General features: G+C 42.4%; 1 protein-coding gene across 1 annotated transcript; it reads right to left on the reverse strand.

Moving 5' to 3' along the window:
- Nucleotides 1-1,054: 1,054 nt before the first annotated feature.
- Nucleotides 1,055-20,621, reverse strand: LOC136429810 (DNA topoisomerase 3-beta-1-like). The gene is made up of 18 exons (XM_066419790.1): nt 20,384-20,621; nt 19,459-19,565; nt 18,836-18,913; nt 17,516-17,635; nt 13,596-13,763; nt 12,959-13,093; nt 11,793-11,905; nt 11,141-11,341; nt 10,890-10,973; nt 10,077-10,197; nt 9,376-9,558; nt 8,600-8,705; nt 8,112-8,215; nt 5,045-5,262; nt 3,860-4,040; nt 2,953-3,152; nt 2,237-2,345; nt 1,055-1,794 (listed from the first exon to the last, which is right to left on the reverse strand). The coding sequence occupies exons 1-18, from the start codon at nt 20,508-20,510 to the stop codon at nt 1,573-1,575; spliced, it is 2,577 nt and encodes an 858-aa protein (XP_066275887.1). The 5' UTR covers nt 20,511-20,621; the 3' UTR covers nt 1,055-1,572.
- Nucleotides 20,622-20,653: the final 32 nt, after the last annotated feature.

Raw genomic sequence — 20,653 nt, forward strand, 5'->3', positions numbered from 1 at the left:
CTTTACAGGTATCCCCATATCCCCCATATAGAGCCCAAATCAATACTGCTAATTAATTAGACTTTTCTAATAATTGTTTAGTGATTTTTGCACATTGTCACAAAAAAACTGGGCCTAACATACCCTGTAGTGAGACGTCATTACTAGATTTACTATAGTCCAAACCCCCCAAAATCCCCATAAAGACCCCCCAGTCACGGCCCGCGTTATAAAGGTCCCAAATTTACGACGCTTGTTTTTGAATCAGTAGATGTTCCTCTCTCCAGCAGCAATAAAACCGTTCACCAAAGCCACTGCCCAGGGCAGATAATGCGCCTTGAAAATGACTAAAATTCATAGGGATGAAAATTCTGCTTTCATTGGTTCCGGTAACCCCCTAGCACACCCTCTTAACTTCAACGCTTCCTCTTCAACTTTTGGTCTGTACAACTATGAAACCTATGCTATGTGGAAATATAAAAGTTATCTCCATATCTTTATCAGAATTCCAACAGTAGCCATCGAAACTTTAGTATTTTTCAGCCATAAATAACCCGATTTCGGTGGGTCTTGGAGGGGGGTCCCAGAAGCCCCACTCATTTATAACACTATCAAAAACTTATGCTAGCCCTTATTGTATTGAATTTGTAATTAAGTTGTTAAGTTACTACTTCCATTTTGTATTATGTTTAATAGTTGCCATACTTTGTACCTGTACAATTGCCGTGCAATAAAGTTATCTCTATATATACAAAACGTAAGTCATTCAATCCACAGATCTACCAAAACGTTGGACGATTCGTCTTCCACTGCCCTCAAAAAGGATTTAGAGCAGTTGTTTTTCTACCTGAACCTATGAACTGAATTTCATTTTCACCTTATATACACCAATGCTAAATGTACACCATTGTTTGTTTGGATTACAGCATTAACCCTAGGAATGGATATGCAATACAATTATTATCATTATCTTTTTTGCCAGAAATGATAAGTGGGTGGTTGAACATATTAGAAGTAGTTCTGTTACCTACTACGACCCCTCCTAATAATATATAATTGACGTGCAGAGCAAATGTCATGTTGTATCTACGTTTATTCAATTATTGAAATACGTGGACTTGGGGAAACCTGGAAATCCACCTGTTCGTGTATCCGAATTCTTCTACAATTTTCTCTTTTACATAAGTTATCATTACATATATAAATCATTATACATAAGTATACATACTGCTTTCTCTCCTTAGCACTTATGTTTTGACTTAGCTATCATTATAGCTATTAAGATAAATACTGCTTTCTCTGCTTTGCCCTCATAACTTAGGAGAAAGAATGTGGTATAGTTGAACACAAACATGTACCACTACCAGTGGACTAGCTGTGTAAGGATTTTAACTTACTTTTAATGATAGAGAGTACACAGTCGGGACGCTTATCCGTTGCAACGATCAACTGTCCGCTGTGCTTGTTGCAAAGAGCGAATTTCCCTGGTGCAATGGGAACCTGCAACTGTACTTTTCTGTCAAGACCAGTGGAAAAGTAGACCAACTGTTCATTGAGTTCATTTCAAGCTCAGAGCTGGTTTGATAATTTTTTTTACACAAAGTATGCTGCCAGTTGGTCCATCTTGTTCTTGGGCTTGCCCCTGCCCCGCCCTCTCCCCCTCCCTCTGCCCCGCCCACGACCTCCGCCCCCTCCTCTCTTGAACTTGGGGTGTCGTGTGGCGGCGTAGTGCCTCTCGATGAGCGGCGTGAGGATGGGGTCGCAGAAGATGCACCCCGAGTGCTGCGTCTCTCCCCCTTCTAACGGTGACTTGGCCTGAGGTGGGGGTAGGAAATCAGAGCAATGTAACGTTTCTGTTGATCTTTGTAGATTTGCATTGTGGCTACTTTTTTTAAACCAAATTAATCTTGTGTGACTTTGCTAGTTTTCTTGTTCAATTTATAATCATCAATTTTATCTTACAAGAAGTCCTTCTGAATGGGAGACATAAGTCTACATGACATGTATAACATTGACATGAACCGTATAAATCAAACAGAAATGAAAAGGCATGCCACTTTTCCTTCTCAAAATGTGAAGTGTCATCTCCAAAATTACCAGAAAACGATTCCTGTGGCTGTCTGAACTGTCTGCTAGTTTGGATACATCAAAGCAGTTTCTATACAAGTATATTTAATATTCTGAAGTGTGTGCCTTTCTATACTGAAAGTGTTTTTAAATTCCAGATTAAGTGGTGCAACCATGCCCAGGTAAGTACCTTGTTGAAGTCCACATCAATGATAGAAGCTCCACACTCTTCGCAGTCTTCTGAGGCCGACACACTGACCTTGTGCGCGTTCTCAAACATGTTGATTACAACATTACACCTGGAAAACATAAGAAAATAGGACTTGAGCCATTTGCTCAATAAAGGATATCATCCTAAACCTTACAACATTTACTCAATCCCCCCATTCATGCTTAATTGTTGAAGACAAAGTAGACTGCGACAGAACCAAATACATGTACTGACATGGACATAAGACAGCCTTTTCTGTAAGCCTCTCAGTTTGCAATGGTACAATGATTGTACAACAAATGAGACTGGGGCCTTACTTGTTGCAGGCCATTTTCCACTTGGGTGCGGATTTCTGGTCCATGACCAGCACCCAGCCCTCAAACTCCACACACATCAAGCCTAAACCTTTATTAAGCCTCTCCCTCTCTCTAGCTATAAAGGCTACTATCCCAAACCCACACAATATTTCCTAAAACCCCCCCTTTGTCCTTACCTGTTGCAGGCCATTTTCCACTTGGGTGCGGATGTCTGGTCCATGACCAGCACCCCGTCTTCACAATCAACACACTGGGCAATTTGCCATCAAGTCTGAACCATACAATAACACTATTCTCTCTCTCTTAGCCATGTACAATACATTTTGTACCCAAACCCATACTCCATTTCCTCAACCCCCCCCCCCCCCTCATCCTTACTTGTTGCAGGCCATTTTCCACTTGGGTGCGGATGTCTGGTCCATCACCAGTACCCCGTCTTCACACTCCACACACTGGGCGACCCCGTTGTTGATGAGGGAGTGGGTGCAGGTGGGGTGGGTGCACTGGTTACACCCCATGGCCTTCTTCATGTCTGGGAAGGGCGTGTTGTTGAAGCAGTAGGGGCACACGGGGTAGGTCTGGAACAGGAACGGGGGTGGAGAGGGGCTTCAAATTGTGCATGGTTATAGCCACTGGTACATCGTGTGCAAAAATTTGGCTGCTGAAAGGAAACTTTCAAGAAAAACTTGACAGTGACCTTTCACTGATACATCCAAAAACTCTGGTTTATCTTACAGACATAATTTTGTAACCACTGACCAGATAAACAAAATCAATAAAAGAAAAAATTCAATCAATCAAAAAAAACAAAAAATCGTTAAAACAAAAAATTCTGTCAAAGAGTGATAACTGATATCATCATTATCATCATCATGGCAGGGAGACATTGCTCCCAAGACAGACTCCGATCTTTCTTTTTACTTTTTCCAGTAGAGAAAATTATCCCTCATCACCAAGAAGCTTCAAAAGCTCCTTGCCATCACACACCCTAAACCATGACCTCTCACCTTGCCCTTTGACCCTGTGGAGAACAGCACTAGCTCAAAGTCATCGAGGGGACACTTGATCTCCTTGTACAGCTTGATGGTGCTGCCCCATAAAAATGCATGCATCCTGACCCATGACTTTCACCCTTTGAACTCTCACCTTGCCCTTTGACCCTGTGGAGAACAGCACTAGCTCAAAGTCATCGAGGGGACACTTGATCTCCTTGTACAGCTTGATGGTGCTGCCCCATAAAAATGCATGCATCCTGACCCATGACTTTCACCCTTTGAACTCTCACCTTGCCCTTTGACCCTGTGGAGAACAGCACTAGCTCGAAGTCGTCCAGGGGACACTTGATCTCCTTGTACAGCTTGACGGTTCCGCCCTGCGGGAGGTTGTAGGTCTCGTCGCAGGTGGCGCAGTGGAGGCGGCTGGGCTTGGCCTGGACGTACTTCATGAACCTACGACACTTACCACATCTAAAATAAACAATATAATAATGGTTTTTATTGGTCAGAAAATTACCCGCAATGGCAGCCTTTCTAGCGCTGAATTGATGCCGGGTTTCACATAATACACAACATATACCTAATCGATCCACACTTGCATTTTGTGGACTTGTCGCAAGGATCTGGGCGGCTGCCATTCGGCGCCACCAGGTGACCTCAATACGACCTTCCCCAACCGAATTTAGGTACCCAATTACACCTGGGTGGAGAGAGGAAAGTCGTGTAAAGTGCCTTTCCCAAGGGCACAAGATCGGTGACCCAACAGGATTCGAACTCGTGACCTCTTGGTTCTGAGCCGAACGCTCAGCCATTGCGCCACACGACCCCACTAATTCTGTGGCAGAATGAAGGAGAAATTTGTGAGGAAAAGATGGGGAGAATCGTTATGGGGAGGTTATAAAATGTTGATGCTGTTGATATATTTAGGCAGCTGCAGGTAAAAAAAAACTTTGCTGCAGACAAAAAAGAAACCCCAGATTTCTATAGTCTAGACGGGGAAGACAAATGCTTTGTATATTTAATTATTATACACAGATTTAATCTTCAATTTCAATAGTGAAAAATACAGAAGGTACCCCGATCTCCCCAAAGAACAAAATGAAAAAAAAGCATATAATATATATTCAGTGCAATGATGATCCGACTCCATCCTTTCTGATAACTGGTCATGACAACTATAAATTCTGTACTTTTCCCTTCATCAAAGTACACTTCGAACACAAGTGGGTATTAATATGTAAAATTGGATGAGACTGTTTTAGTGTGGCTTATGACTACGTATCTCTGCTATATTGTATCTGACCCTTACCTCTTCCTTCATGACCTCAACGAAAAGCGGCCTGCGTGCCGATTTCAGCTTATCATGAATAAACAGCACTAGCTCACAACAAACAAACAAAATGACTGAGGGTGGTTGGCTGTGCCAGGTTGATGGCTGGCCATGGCCAGGTTTGACTGTATTTCACAGACTGTACCTTGACAGTGGCTTCCCACTGGCTGCCAGCGGTGAGAAGGACACCTCGAATAGCTGGTCCATGTCCGAGATGGAGTCCACGAAGTAGTGGAACTTGAGCCGGAAGATGTCCAGGGCGTGCTGAAGGACCGCGTGGAAGTTTGCCTTCCCCTGGGCGATCAGGTTCAACTGGGTCTCTACTGCTGACCGCATGTGGGGCAGCACAAGCTCTGGGTCAATCTGGGGGGGGGGGGGAATACATAGAGTGGCAGTTAGAAGGGGAAAGGAGTTTTCCCAAATTTTGAAAGTGGAAGTTAGCCTTCCCCTGGGCAATCAGGTTTAGCTGGGTCTCTACTGCTGACCGCATGTGGGGCAGCACAAGCTCTGGGTCAATCTGGGGGGGGGGGGGGAATACATAGAGTGGCAGTTAGAAGGGGAAAGGAGTTTTCCCAAATTTTGAAAGTGGAAGTTAGCCTTCCCCTGGGCAATCAGGTTTAGCTGGGTCTCTACTGCTGACCGCATGTGGGGCAGCACAAGCTCTGGGTCAATCTGGGAGGGAATAGATAGAGTTGAATTTTGAAAGGTGCAACAGCATGTACAAAGGAGACACCAAGATGAATTTGTTAATTGCCTGAAGGTTTCCAGTTTTCAAAATTGCTAGAGAGTCAAGCATATATTTGCCTGAAAATCTACCCTGCCACATTGAATCCAGGGGCTCAGTAAACTGTGAACATTGACCAATCCCTAAAAGTCGCACAGCAATCAATAGGACACCTGCCACATTGCTGCCAAAATGTCCTTTAAGAGCTCACAGTCACACACGGTGGTCACGTTGCTAGGGATCTGTCAGCGTTGTCATGCAAAAGTTTCCCGCCCACAAGCGGGGGTGCCATTAGCCGGGCGGTGTAATATAACAACAACACAAATCTCGCTCCAAATAACGCATGATCCGATTATCGCACTAAGAAAAAAATATATGCACACGCAAACTACATTAGTTCGCTTTGAAAATCTGTATAATATACGAGTTGACCGCGAACACGGCGCTTCAAATTACACGCCTTTGACGCGTGTATGTATAGGTTGCTTTCGGTCAGTGAACTTTGAACCTTTGCACTTTTTCGTCTAATTTACGCCGCAAACAATGGTTCAACACATACTTTAGACTTTAGGAATTTTAAATCCAATTTCTATTGAGCAGTTTGTGATGTCTGAGGGATTTTAACTTATTTCGCAAATTTGTTGGGACGTCTTCTCCCATAGTTCTCTATCGGCACAATAGAATCTTATAATTTTTTTTCAAGATGGCGGCCAGATATTTGGCTTTCAATCGGTTGTTTTTTCTTCGGATTTTAGAATTGCTATCGAGAGATATCGCCCAAAATACGAAACGAACGCTTCATTTAGAATTTCACGTGGAAGAATGGTTCTGCTCTGGAAAGATAATGAGCTTGTCGGTAAAGATCACAGTACTTCGCTAGCGTCTGTTCTGGGGCGGTTAATCCAGATGCAAATGAGTGTGAAATACCTCCATTGTATTGGTCGCCCGGACCAAGCGAGATAATTACCCGCGAATTTCAACTACCAAAGAGCTCAATATACACATTCGAATTCTCACCCAGTCCTCTCAAAAGAGCATCAAAATTTAGTTAATTTTTCGTTTCTCGTTGGTACTGTAAACTAAATCGAGTAAGCATTATGCCATCGTCCGAAAAGTACCTCACAATCTCATCAAAAATTTTGTCTCAGCATGAGAAACTAGTGAAACATTGTATCGACCAGGCCGCGAGAGTTCGTAGAGACAGAAATCTCGATCAATTTCTAATAAAAATACGCCTGAACGGTACCAGTGGTGATTGAAATACACGTGGGTAAAGTAATGTAAAAAAAAACACACGAATAAGATCTGCAAGTGTGTTATCTAAAGAAACCAGAACATGGCGTCGGTTTGTAAACAAAGGAAAATCCAGTTCTGCTGTCAAACAATAACACTGTGATCTCTCCTGCATTTCCCCAGCAGTTAATTTACTCATGCGTATTTTTATACGACGAACTGTAACATCTCCTTTGTATAGAAATGCACCATCTTTTTTTCTACCAGTCAAAGCTGCCATGAAGTTTTTAGTGTCAGCACAAGCCGACACATTCGGCACATCAAATGCTGGCGTGTGCGCTGTTCCCACGCGTATTCAATTACGGTCTTTAGACCGCGTTCTATTCCAAAAATGACGAGAAGGAGTTTTTTTAAAGAAAGAATGCGTTTTTGAATCGGAAAACGTAGGTTGTGATTATTGAGTCGCTGTGCAAGACAGCGCCAGACACGTCGGTAAACCAGTTCTTGTCAAACACGCATGCAAATGTATCAAGGTGAGTGCTACGTTTTGGAGTCTCAGTATGTGGTAAAATCCAATGAATTTGTTTACAATGAAAATATTCGACTTCATCTATGAACTATTCTATTCTTATTTGTTAATTATGAGTGTCTGTGTGTTTAAGAAAGTAATGTACGGAGTAAGGCCGGGGTTTTGTTTATCATATCGGCGGGTTCTGCGGCGTCTCCGGTGGTTGCGCTTATAATCTAGAACCCTCGGCCGGGAATTACGGTGAGTTAATGCGGAAACTGCGATTTCTTTATGGTCTTAGTTTGGGCGTTTTGTGTGGTAGGATAGACTAAAATATAGCTAAGAAAGAATTGAAACGGTGGTTTCAGAATGAAGTTTGAGCGTGGGAATGATTGAAATGAAAGCTGGGGTATTGTTAATGTGTTAACCAGAAAACAATGGGGGCGGAGACAAGGCATGCATTTGAAAAGGACAAGTTCGCGGGCAAAATCGTGCTTGGCTTGGTGCAACCAAAACAAATCTTGTTCCCGCCTGCAAAGGCGTGAACCAATCAGCTACTGTTACCAGTAGTGACAGGGGTGATTGGCATCGATTCCTCATCAATATGCATGATTTACAAGTGAGGAAAAATCAAGGCCTTTTTGACCACCGTGACAAGGCAAGCTATGTTCCTACTGTGTGACACAGGCTTTACAGACATACACTACAGACATACTGTAGCTAAAGATACAATTTCTGCGTCCTCACCTTCTGATATCCGTGTACCAGTACGATGCCCAGAGGATTGGGGATCAGCTTCCGCCCCGCTCCCACGGTCACATAGTTCCGCTGGCAGATGTTGTTGATGTGGACTGGAAAAACAAGTACCGGTAAATCAAGCTAACTTCACTTTCTCTTCAAACATACTTCCGTTGGTCTTATCTCATTTATTAGTTTGGCTGTGAAAGACATGTATTACAGTAACCAATATTGCAGCCCAACTGGCCAGGGGCTATTACAAAGGGGTTGGGCTTGCTCTGCTGACAAGACATTATACATGACAAAGAATCAAGATTTGAACATAAAACAATTTTACTAATCAAAAATTTCAAATCTTGTATCCATTTTACATGCTGAGTTCTTGTCTGTCTTTGAACTTATCAATTGGCAAATAATACATTGCAATGTACACTGTACATGTATAGTTCAGTGCTGTTGAGAGAATATATAAACATAATAGAAAGCAGCATCCTCACCAGGTATGCTGGCGTCTGTACCGATGCCATGCTTCTCCATCAGACTGATCAGCTCTGCCTCCGTTAGGTAGTCTGGAGGGCTTGTCTGTTTTTCTGCTAGCTTCACCTGTGGGAATTAAATGGCAGTGCTGAAAACACTTCCAACTTAGGTCTACAAATGTAGCCTTTCAATAATTCTTAACATGGCATGTACGCTTCAGATACTCAGGTGTGCCTCAGCTTCTGTTTGTTTCAACTGTGAAAAATATGTCACGGCATTGAAACATGAATAAACTAAAATTGTGACTTAAACTGTACGGTTTTAAAAAAGACAGTTCTAGTAGGTAGAGTGTTCACTTTGGGACGTTGGGAGGTCATGGCTTCAAATCCTGGGCAAGTCAGACTTAAGACTTTAAAAAATGGTACATAATGTTTTCCGCACTTAGCACCAGGAAGAGCAGCTCTCTCTGCTGTAGCACTTGCACCACTGTGTGGCTCAAGCGTCATAGAAACGGAGATAGGCACTAACTGGTACACCAAAAAATGCAGAAAGAAATCTTACAACCTTTACAATAATAGAAATTTGATGTAAGCTTATCACTAAGACCACTGGTGCAAAATGGCCATGTGAGATGAGTGTTTGCTTGCATTTGGTATGTTGTGGGTTCAATCCCCGGCTGAGTCATACCAAGGACTACTTTAAAAATGGTAAACCCATGGAAGTACTGCCTATGTGTCATCTGGTGTGGTGTTTAACTCATCAGTTGTCTAGCACAATCTTCCTTGTTTACACGAACCTCGTTAACAGTGCAGACATCCCCCCTCTCAAAGTGCGGCACGCTCTCCTCAGCTGAGATGGCCTGCCAGTGCATGACCGCCGTGTAGCCCGCATCGATCAGTGTCTTCCCCGTCACGCTGAAGGCCTCTCCCGCCACGTCAAACTTCACCGTCGTCTGCAGGTACTTACAGTCTTTGGACAGCTGGGAAAGAGAGACAAGTTTGCAAAAATTTAGATTCTTTTCTTTTCTTAAAGGTTGAAATTCCGTTGGCTACTTTTGAATTGGAAACTTGGAAGCTTTTAATTTGAAAAAAAAAAAGGTTTGGGCTTGATTTCCTTTGAGGATGTATCAATGGTCTATCTGGCTTACTATGAGACTGAATGAAATCCTCAAAGAGCCCTTCCTGTATATACTCATTGACTGCCTACAGCACATTACAATATCGTTTTAAGTTTTTGTTTTATCTTAGTTCCAAAGTCACAATCCATCTATCCATCCATCTTTCTATCTGTCTTTCTATCTATCTTATAATAATCATCTTAGTTTGTTAACATAACTTCCCACCATTTACATGAAGTGTATTGTACCTTTAAGTTTATGGAATTTGTTTTGTCCTAACTCTGACCTCACAACTTCCAGCAGCAAATCATAGACCAAATCAGTGAACATAACATTCTTCCTTGCATTCTTCTCAAAAGAACAAGTCTAGAAAGACAGACCGTAGCAATGAAGTGACTTGTGATGTACTCGTACACCCTCCAGCCCTCCCCTCCCAGCTCCGACTCTGTGGCTGACTTCATGGGTGTGATGGGAGGGTGGTCTCCTGCATCACTACCCTTCCTGTGATTGGTCAGAGCAAATTCAAATGAACCAATGGTGTGAGATGATTGTACTTACATGTATGACTCAGTAGCAGTCCTCTTCACATGGAAACATAATAATTTCCTTACATAACTTCTCTAAGCTAAAGACTAAGTACCAAATATCTATGGCAATTTGGACACATACTGAAAGTTATCATTTCATACATTTCATGTGTCTCCAATCTCACAAAATCATGCATCCAGATTTGAAATTCAACTGATTATTCTTCCTTGGGATAAGGCCACACCGATTTAATTTCTTGGTTAACTGTGTGCACCAAAGTACAAACTTTCCTCTGAGATTCTATTTTCATGTTGATATTCCAATCTAGAATTTTTTCAAAAATTCTGTTAACCAAAAAATCAAATTGGTGTGGCCTAAAATCCATATACATGTACTAAAACATGAATCAAGACACACAAACACTTATTAAGCAAAGGATGTGATGACATATCTATTCAGAGTTTTGGTATAAATCTGGTTTCCCAGTCCTATCCTTAGTCAGTGACGAAAGACAGCGGATGCTGTCTGAAACGTCTGACTGTTTCAAAATTTTATCCAGTTGCTTGAGTAACTATTTTTGGCGTATCTTATTACCTGGATGTCTATCCTTCATCAACGATGTGATGACATATCATAAGATTTTTTATATTCTACCATGACTCTACCTTGGTTTCTGAATGCCTTTGTCCAACAGTTCTCTGGCTATTGACCCCCAGGAAGAGTTGCCTGTCTGCTGCCTCAAGGTACCCCTGTAAAAAAATCAAGCATGTTTTATGTAAACATATTTTGTATCATTAGCACAATGTCATGCAGCAATTCATCACAATCAATTCCACACATAGGATAGTGGATAACTGGTGTACCCCTGTGTGTACCATCTCTCTCTCAACACACACACAAACACACACATACTTACTTGAGATCAAAGTTCTCGGGATAGTGTGTAGTCTCTGTGCGTGGGTAGCTAATGTAGCCCTGTGTGTAGAGTCTCTCTGCCACCTGCATGGTGTGTTGGGGCGCCATCCCCAGCGATGAGCTCGCCACTCGCAGCAGCTCAACGGTGTTCAGCGCAATGGGGCGCTGTTTGGCCTTCTCTTTCTTAGTCACGCTCACAACTCTGGAGAAAAGGGACAAGTTTACTACATTAAATTGATTTCATTTTACCTTCTTTACAACTACAAAAGCATCAGTTTGAAATTATACACTTTACGCTTGGATTTTTTTCCTCGCATGTTTTGATCTGACAAAATTAGAAAAATGGCCTGTACATTGCATGTTATGTATTCATCACTTTGCTTTCTAAAGATGAGTATATTGCAGTGCAGATCTGTCTAGTGTAGCCAACAGACTTTGCATTGGTATTATGTCTCTTTGTTCATAACATAGACCAATCAATAAGAGCAGCGGTGGCATGGTGATTTTCTTTCTTGAAATTTTGTTCTGGCATCATAATTTTAAAAATTCATATATTCTGTTGTTTTTGCAAATGTGTATCTTTAGAATCTGGGATTGCACAGTTTTGAATTCTCATTTTCGAACAGCCCCCTCCCCTGCAATCCTCCACTTACTTTGCCTCCTTGGCCCCCTTGACAATGTTGAGGAAAGTCTGGGCCACCTCCCGGTCAAACAGCCTGACTCGGTCCCAGTCCAGCCAGATGGGAGAGTTGTTCTTACCAGTCACCTGAACACAAGGCATAAGATCAGATTGGAAACTACAAGAAAGGTAATAAGCCACAGCAGCAGTTTTTGTACATTGGTGACAAAATCCAAGGGCTTACTGAGTAGTTTATGTTGTAGATTACACACAACTGTGAAAAAATTATTTTGGAAATCTGTCTCGTTCACTCTCACATCTGGATGAGGTCTTCTTACCAATGTGTGTCAAAGTCAAGTGATTAGTGACCTGCCTCTGGATCTAGAATGTGGAAAGGAAAGGAAAGGAAAGAAAAGTGATCTTGAACCAGTTTAGCTCAAATGAACTCAATGAACAGATGAGCTAATCTTCCACTGGTCGTGACAGAGAGGACAGACGCTATGTACAGTATTTACAGGTTCATTGTACCGGGGAAATTCCCCTAGCTCTTTTCGACAAGCACAATGAACAGTGGACCACGGTTTAACGTCCCGTCCTAAGGACTGTGACCCTTTCCGGTAGCGTGCATGTCGGGTGAGCGACAAAGCCAGGATCGAACCCAGGGCATCTACATTGTAGTTCCAGAGGCAAGATCGCTAACCACTGGACTATGTACTCTACATGGAGTGTGGGAGTATGAATCCCGGCTGTTGTCACTCAATCAACAAGCACTCTGCTGGAAAGGGTTGCAGTCTTTAGAACAGGATGATAAACCTAAGCCGTGGTCCATGTGGTTCATTGTACTTGGTACAACAAACCTTACATAGCTTGTCTTCTCTGTCAATACTTAGATTAGCTCTTCAGTGACCATGAGGTAAAGTAAAACTGAATTGAGATCACTTTGTTTACAGCAGATGCAAGTTCTTTAAACACTGTGAGGCAGTGTGTTACATGTAACAATACTTGTACTTGAATGACCCAATACGTCTCCAGTTTGTGTGAGTCGTTGACGCACCTGTACTGTACTACCTGTACTTGTATAACCCAATACGTCTCAAATTTGTGTGTATTACTTATGTACCTGTACTACTTGAATGACCCAGTACCTCTTATTAGCTTTGTGTGAGTCAGTACATGTAAGTAAGTAAGTGAGCCTGTTACCTGTAGTTGAATGACCCAGTACGTCTCCGGTTTGAAGGACTGGATCTGGTCGTGCCTGTCCACACAGAACCCCAGGGTGGGGGTCTGACACGGGCCGAAGGAGATCAGGCTGCTGTCAAGGTCACCATACTTTCCCTGGAACACAGGAGTTCAAGGTCACAGGAATACAAGTGTCAAGGTTGATAAACTTCTCCAGGAACGCAAGGGTTGAAGGTTACAGGATTTGAGTGCATGTGTGACTGTGCTGCAACATGTAGGTCACCACACTTTCCCTGGAATATAAGAAGTTGAAGGTCACAGTGAGACAAGGTTGCCACACTTTTGGACTACATGGGTTCAAGGAAGTTATGTTGATCACAAGTGTCAACTGCCGTGTCCAGTGCCACTTCTAGAAAGGATTGCAGTCTCTAGGGCAGAACGGTGTAATCTGTGATTCACTTTTTTTTCAAAAAGATTTTCCCTAATATATGTATATCTATATCACTTGCTGAAGGTAGCTCCCTACGATAAGATACTACAATAAGCTGAACTGGACAGAGACACCTTCTAGTTTTCATCCTACCCTAGTTTTTCTTATCCTCCTTTGCCATAACCTGACTACCCAGCCCCCCTCCACACCCCCAGACCCCCAACTGACCTGGAAGAACTTGGTCTGGAACCTAGTGAAGGCACAGCCGATCCTGAGGTCCAGCTCCTGCCTGGCATCGACAGACATGGCCTCGTTCTCGTTGGGCTCCCCCAGCCGCATCATGGCGCCGCGGATGTCCGTCTCCGTGATGGCGCTGAACTTGCTACGGTAGATGTTCTAAAATATCGCAAAACACCTCTTGAATACGTCACAAGACTACAGCCCATTTTGCATATCATGTTTGTAAACGTGGCACACACAGTTGTCTACGGATGTGGAAAGACGCAAGAACGCTGAGGGGGTGATGGTGCTAAACTTGCTGCGATAGATTTACAGCAGCCGGCACAACACCTCTTCAATATGTGACATGACTACAGCCCAGATTACATATGAAGCTGAATGTGAGAATGAGGAATGGCACTAGCACGTATGCAGAAGGTAAGCATCTAATAAGGTCGTGTCTGCATATTCAAGGTTCATATAGTTGTGTCCTAAGACATATCTTTGTAACGGCCCTAGCTCTGATGCAACCAAAGAGGATGAAAGAGTCTCAGCAGCTATAATCTTAGCTTTAGATAGCAGGCTACATTCTGAATGCACTTTACGTTCTGGATGCGTGCTGATGGCACTGAACTTACTGCGGCAGCAGCTTAAAGGACAAATAGACTCTTGTGGAAGCTTAAGCCTCCAATGTCTCCAAAGCTGCTACAGTATGACAGTTTTTATGTATATGATGTAGTTGCTTTTGTGACAAAAAATGTAAGGATGTAACCCAAAATCCTGATACACAAAACACCTTGGCTACCTTAAAGGGGCATATTGTGACATGAACATAAAACAAAATTCTTTGGTTTTGATTATTTTTCTACATCATTAGTTGAATCTACCTTATTACACTGCACAGCAATATTCATCACGTAAGGATGGGACTTTGTAGTGTCGTGCAAACGTCTTGAAAAAAATTATATACGCAATCCCCACCGCCGCTTGAATTGGCTGCCATCTTGTCCAACATTCCGACGAACCACCGAACACGCGATCGAACGCCCAACGTTCTGAAGTTTGTTTACTCGTGGTGATTTTCCTGTGACGCTCAAACTCCGACCGCAACGGTCAATTCGGATTTTCGTAGCGTTCTACGCTGGCTTATTTGCATGTTAACTTGCGGGACGCAAGTTAATATGTAAATGCCCCAGATTTTACACGTTTGGCGTTTTTCGTCGTTTATTAATGCTGGAAATGTGACAAAATGACGGGAATATGTTGGAAGTAAGTAACAAATAAGTTAAAATTGTGAATCTTAGTGTAGATCTTTCAAATTCTTACTACAGTCAAACCTGTCTATAGCGGTCACTCAATGGACTGGCCAAAACTGGCCGCTAAGGACAGGTGGCCGCTATGGAGAAAATGTTGATTAATTGACCACGAGTGACACATGTTTTCAGTACCCACTGAGATACTTTTTTTTTTTATTCACCGCACAGTACACATGTAAACATTAACATAGGTAAGGCATATTTTAGAAATTCGATTCTTGTTCTTTTACTTCTATTATGGGCTTGAAAAAAGAATAATTATTATTGTATCTGCCAACTCCAAAATCCATGGCTTGCTCGAGCTTCATGTCTGAACAGACCAGCATCGCCATACTCTACTCTTGATCATTCGCGACTGCTTCACTGCCGGCACACGCGTCACCAACGAGTTTTAATCATATGAAACTAAGTCCTTCGCAGCAAAATGCCACCTAGTTAGTTAAGAACAAAATATATGTTGCTCAGTTGCCACTTACTGTTAGTTTTCGACCGTTTTCAAACATAAAATCGTGGCGACAATTTTCCTTGTCTGTTGTTGTTTGCTTGTCACGATCGGCTTCTACCATTATGCTAATAGGGTAATGAGAGGAAGGTCGCTCTTTTGAGGGCTTTTTCTGTTAAGAAAATTGCAACAGCCCAAATTTTACATCATAGTACAGTCAAACCTGTATTAGCGGTCACCTTTGCATAGCGGCCACCTGCCCATAGTGGTCACTTTTTGTCGGTCCCTTGGATTTTTCCCATTGACATAAGCATTAAGAATTAGGCTATAGCGGCCACCTGTCCAACGCGGTCGCGGCCAGACGATTTTCGGTCCCGCGAGTACAGTAACACTGCCGATAACGGTCACGGCGCGCCGGTAGAAGCCGCATCGCCACCGCACGCCGGGTTCAAAATCTTCATTTTTTCACGCAGTTATCAAATTTATGCGGCCTCAACTGGATAGGATCATAATAAAGAAAACCAGAATGTTTTATCTTTGTTAGAAAATCCATGGTTTGACGCGAAGTCAAGTATAGTTTTCTTCACATGGCTTGCGTTTGTACATCGTGGTAAATTTGACAATTTCTGTGCATTTCGACTGGACAAATATTACGGCAGCCTTTTGGAAAATACAACCCACACATGTACCTGATGCGGTAAGTTCGTGAAATGTTTGAATGCCGGCCCAATTTCCGTTTCCACCGGGAATTCATTCAAATTGTGCTCAAAACGTGTTTCGCGCAATTTTCAAAATGGCGCTGATACAAACTGGATAGGTAGCAGCATAAAGGTCAACGGAAGACACCACTGTTACGGAGGTATAATATACTAAATTTATTTTGCTGCAAAGTATCACTGAGGATAATTACTAAACCAAAAGCTTCAAAATGAATGTGGTTAATACTACTATGATGTAAAATTTGGGCTGTTGCAATTTTCTGAAAAGACAAAAAGCCCTCAAAAGAGCGACCTTCTTCTGAGTACCCTATTAGCATAATGGTAGATGCTGATCAACACAAGCCACAACAAGAGACTGAGGAAAATTGTAGCCACGATTTTATGTTTGAAAACGGTCGAAAACGAACAGTAAGTGACAACTGAGCAACATGTATTTTGTTCTTAACTAACTAGGAGTAAAAGAACAACAATCGAACTTCTAAAATGTGCCTTACCTGTTTACATGCGTACTGTACGGTGAATAAATGTATCTCAGTGGGTACTGAAAATATGTGTCACTCGTGGCCAATTAATCGACGTTTTCTCCATAGCGGCCACCTGTTCTTAGCGGCCAGTTTTGGCCAGTCCCTTGAGTGACCGCTATAGACAGGTTTGACTGTAATGTTATCCATATTTAGTTTGAGGCTTTTGGTTAAGTAATTATCCTCAGTGATAGTTTGCAGCAAAATAAATTTAACACACTATACCTCCGCAACAGTGTTGTCTTCCGATGACCTTTATGCTGCTCCGCCATTTTGAAAATCGTGTTTGGGCACATTTTCGGATGAATTCCCGGGGAAAACGGAAATATTGGGCCGATATTGAAACAATTCGCGAACTTAGCGCATCAGATACATGTGCGGGCTTTATTTTCCAAAAACTACCGTAATTTTTGCCCAGTCCAAATGCACAGAAATAGTCAAATATGCTACGATGTACAAACGCAAGCCATGTGAAGAAATACTTCAGTTCGCGTCAAACCATGGATAATCTAACAAAGATAAAACATTCTTGTTTTCTTTATCATTATTATCCTGTCAAGTTGAGTTCACATAAACTTGATAACTGCATAAAAAAATGAAGATTTTGAACCCGGCGCGTGGTCGCGATGCGGCTTCCACCGGCGCACATTGCCCGTTATCGGCAGTGTTACTGTACTCGCGGGACCGAAAATCGTCTGGCCGCGACCGCGTTGGACAGGTGGCCGCTATAGCCTAATTCTTAATGCTTATGTCAATGGGAAAAATCCAAGGGACCGACAAAAAGTGACCACTGTGGGCAGGTGGCCGCTATGCAAAGGTGACCGCTAATACAGGTTTGACTGTATTTGTAGTTTTTGCCCACCAGATTCTACAATATGCCCCTTTAAGCCCACCACTGATGTAGAGATCAAAGTTTAGTGATATGTTTTACCTGTTCCCTGCCCCTGGGCCTGTTCATACTCGGCCTGACGGCATCGATGACCTCAAAACAGATGTTTTCTCCTTCTTTGTCACAGTCCAGCCACAGGATCAGGATGTCTGCTCCTCTGCCCTGAAATGGCCAAATAAAAGGCTGCATTTTTGCTCAATTGGATCGTCTTATCTTGCAAGTGGAAACAGAAGTTGTACACATCAAAACAGGCCCAATAAGGCCAACTTTAGACCATTCCTGCATGTTTGATGCTACAGTCGGCAAAGATTTGGCTCAATCGTCATAGAGATACCGTAAATGCATTTAAGTTCTCATTGACTTGATTTCACAGCAGGGAGAAAAATGAGAGCGTTTGCAGTGGTTTTAAAGGCCCACTATGTAGGATTTTGGCCCAAAAATATTCTTGTGAATAAATCTTAATGTTAATAGCAGGTACTGACATGTACAACCCCTTTTCAGCATATTTTCTTCATTATTTCGTCTATTTTGGGTGTTTGTGAACTGTACAAAAACAAAACAAAAACTCCCGGACACCACCTCAATAGTAGATAAACAACAACATCCCAGTGCACTGGAGGACCCCCATGGTGGTCTAATCACTTAGGCACACTTTAGACTGCCAGATGTCATGAAGCTCTTCATCTTTGGAAACACTCATATCTTTTTCCAAGAGGGTAGAATACAACTATCAATTTATTCTAGAGAGTCTACTTTGAAGGGTATCAATAAAAGTGTGGTTATTTTCCCTTCAAAACTGCAAGAACTCTGGTAAGGATGATTTTTTACAGAAACTGGTGAACTGTAAACAGGCACCCCACTGGGCGATAAGCCTGATAAGAAGTACAGAAGCCATGTGTGGCCATGTGTTAGTTTCACACTGTGTGTTGTTTTGGATGGAGGATAACAGTTTTTTAAAGTTGTTTGTATGGTGCAGTAATGTTGTAACCTCCCTTCCTGAATATCGGTAAGCAATTCTATAGAGTTGATAAAGCTTGCTATGCAAAGAAACAGTCTAGGAAAATCCACTTTCTGTATTGGCCTAAAACTACATAGTGGGTCTTTAAGTTACCAGTTGAAACAATGGGATAGGCAGGTAGGAAACAGAACAAGCATTTTTGTGGTGGTTTTAAGTTTGTGGTATTAACAGACCTGCGAGTGGCCACCAAGCTCCCCCATCAGCATGCAAGCACGTCAAACCCCCAGATGATGGGGAAAAGAAGACGATAAACCGGATAGTGAGAGTGAGAGTGAGTCAGTAGAGCAAATGTCAGATTTGAGACAGGGCACCAGTATCTGCTCCAGCACAGCGGAAATTCTCACCTCTAGCTCCAGAAACTTCGGCATCTTTAAGTTGGGGTTGGCTTCCTTCTTGTTGGTTGGTGCCCTGAAGAGATCAGCCTGTTGAGGTAGGAATGGAAAATGGAACATCTAGCCGTAGACAAGTACTAGTACTATATACAAAATTAATGTAAACATGGGTACAACACACAGGTCAGGTCACATGACAAATGGTATCATTCATATACAAAATGGAGTTGCTAACAGATACTGTAATGATGTATGCATCATAGTGAATCATCGATTTCATGATAGCCCCCACAAGAGTTGTCTATCTTCGCAGCTACATGTATGCTTTCATTACCCTTTGCACAAGATGTCCCACGTGGGGACTTCAGTACAGAATATTTACAAAAAACTACTGTAAATTCATTTGCTTTTGCAGTGGTTTTACATCACAGCAGGGGAAAAGGAGATTTCCACATTCTAAATTTGTGGCTGAACCAATTCTAGATCTGTAGTACAGCGGTAATACACAATTGGTAACACACATTTGCTGTGTCGTGGATTCAGGGTGGTACGGTCACCGTGAAAACTGCAAAAGTTTCCAGATTTATTACTTAGAATAGAGCCAAAACAGCTGTAAGTTCATGACCAAGCCGTACCGGGTCCACCCTATCCCAATTGTTGTAGACCCCCTGGAAGTCCAGCGACATCACATGACCGCACACGGACGTCATCTTGAACTTCACCATCTCTCCATGGAACTTTCCTGGGGATAAACGAGTCATTATATGATCACAAAGTCAAGAATAGGCTTTTGCAAGAAAAAAAAGGACCTTTTTCTGGAGCTGAAGAAAAGCCACACCCATCCTTAAACTTGTCATTGACTTGTCTTAATTCTGCATATTGAGGGGAAAGGGCTACCTAGACATGCAACTTTATTGCGATTGAAAAAAAAAAGTAAAACAAAACATACAATCGCGGCAGTGGAGAGGTCACAGCAAAAGAACGTGAAAATAAAACCATGCACTGCAAATATTTAACGCATAGTAGTCGCGGTGACTCTGGTGGGAAGACGTGTTTCTTCTTCTTTTTCTTTTTCTTAATGCTCACACTCCTCACAGTCAATTTGCTGACTATTATAGCATATATTATGATGTTTCGAGAGCGCAGCGCTTAATGACTCAGGTTGTGTTCCGAACCCCCCTAAACATCCTTATTTGTATCTATCAAGTAAACGTTTATCTACTAGTACATCATCTACATCTACATTCATTAACCCCCAAAGTAGCGGGGGCGGGGTTGAGGTATTTATACAAGTACATACGTCTTCCCACCAGAGTCGCCGCGGCTACACGCATAGCATTTTTTCAACATACAAATTTCTATGAAACTTTAATATCAACTCTAGATCTATCAAAGCGATCAAGACTATGCTTTTGTAGTTGTTTTTTTTTTGGGGGGGGGGGGCAGTTTTTAGCACTTGAAAAGATTCTTATGAACTATCCTAATAACTATATATACATACATCTCCCAGAGTATTTATTTTGGTTGACTGAAAAAAAAAATATTTTCATTCAAACCGACCTGTGTATTCGTGCACCGAGCAGGCCCCATTGATTCCCTTCCTGGACTTCTGACTGCCGCCGGACAGGATCTGGGCGATGGACTGGGCCAGTGACGGCTTCTCCGCTACCATCAGTACTGTCCTCATGATTTCTAACGCGAGCCTTTCTCTCTGGGGAGATTTTAAAGAAATAAAGTCTTCCGACCCGCCTCAAAACTACCTGTGCGCAGCCATCTTGGAAACTGGAATTATGGGTGAAAATGTCAGTTGGTTGTGAAATGGGGTAAGTG

This window comes from Branchiostoma lanceolatum, chromosome 3 (assembly GCF_035083965.1).
Source record: "Branchiostoma lanceolatum isolate klBraLanc5 chromosome 3, klBraLanc5.hap2, whole genome shotgun sequence".
Classification (NCBI taxonomy): Eukaryota; Metazoa; Chordata; class Leptocardii; order Amphioxiformes; family Branchiostomatidae; genus Branchiostoma; species Branchiostoma lanceolatum.

Coding starts and splice junctions, on each gene's coding strand:
- LOC136429810 (XM_066419790.1), bottom strand. CDS start 20,510: ATGAGGACAGTACTGATGGTAGCGGAGAAGCCGTCACTGGCCCAGTCC. Junction 8,216..8,599: donor TACAGACGCCAGCATACCTG/GTGAGGATGCTG, acceptor TTGTTTTTCCAG/TCCACATCAACAACATCTGC. Junction 2,346..2,952: donor TGGAAAATGGCCTGCAACAA/GTAAGGATGAGG, acceptor TATGTTTTCCAG/GTGTAATGTTGTAATCAACA.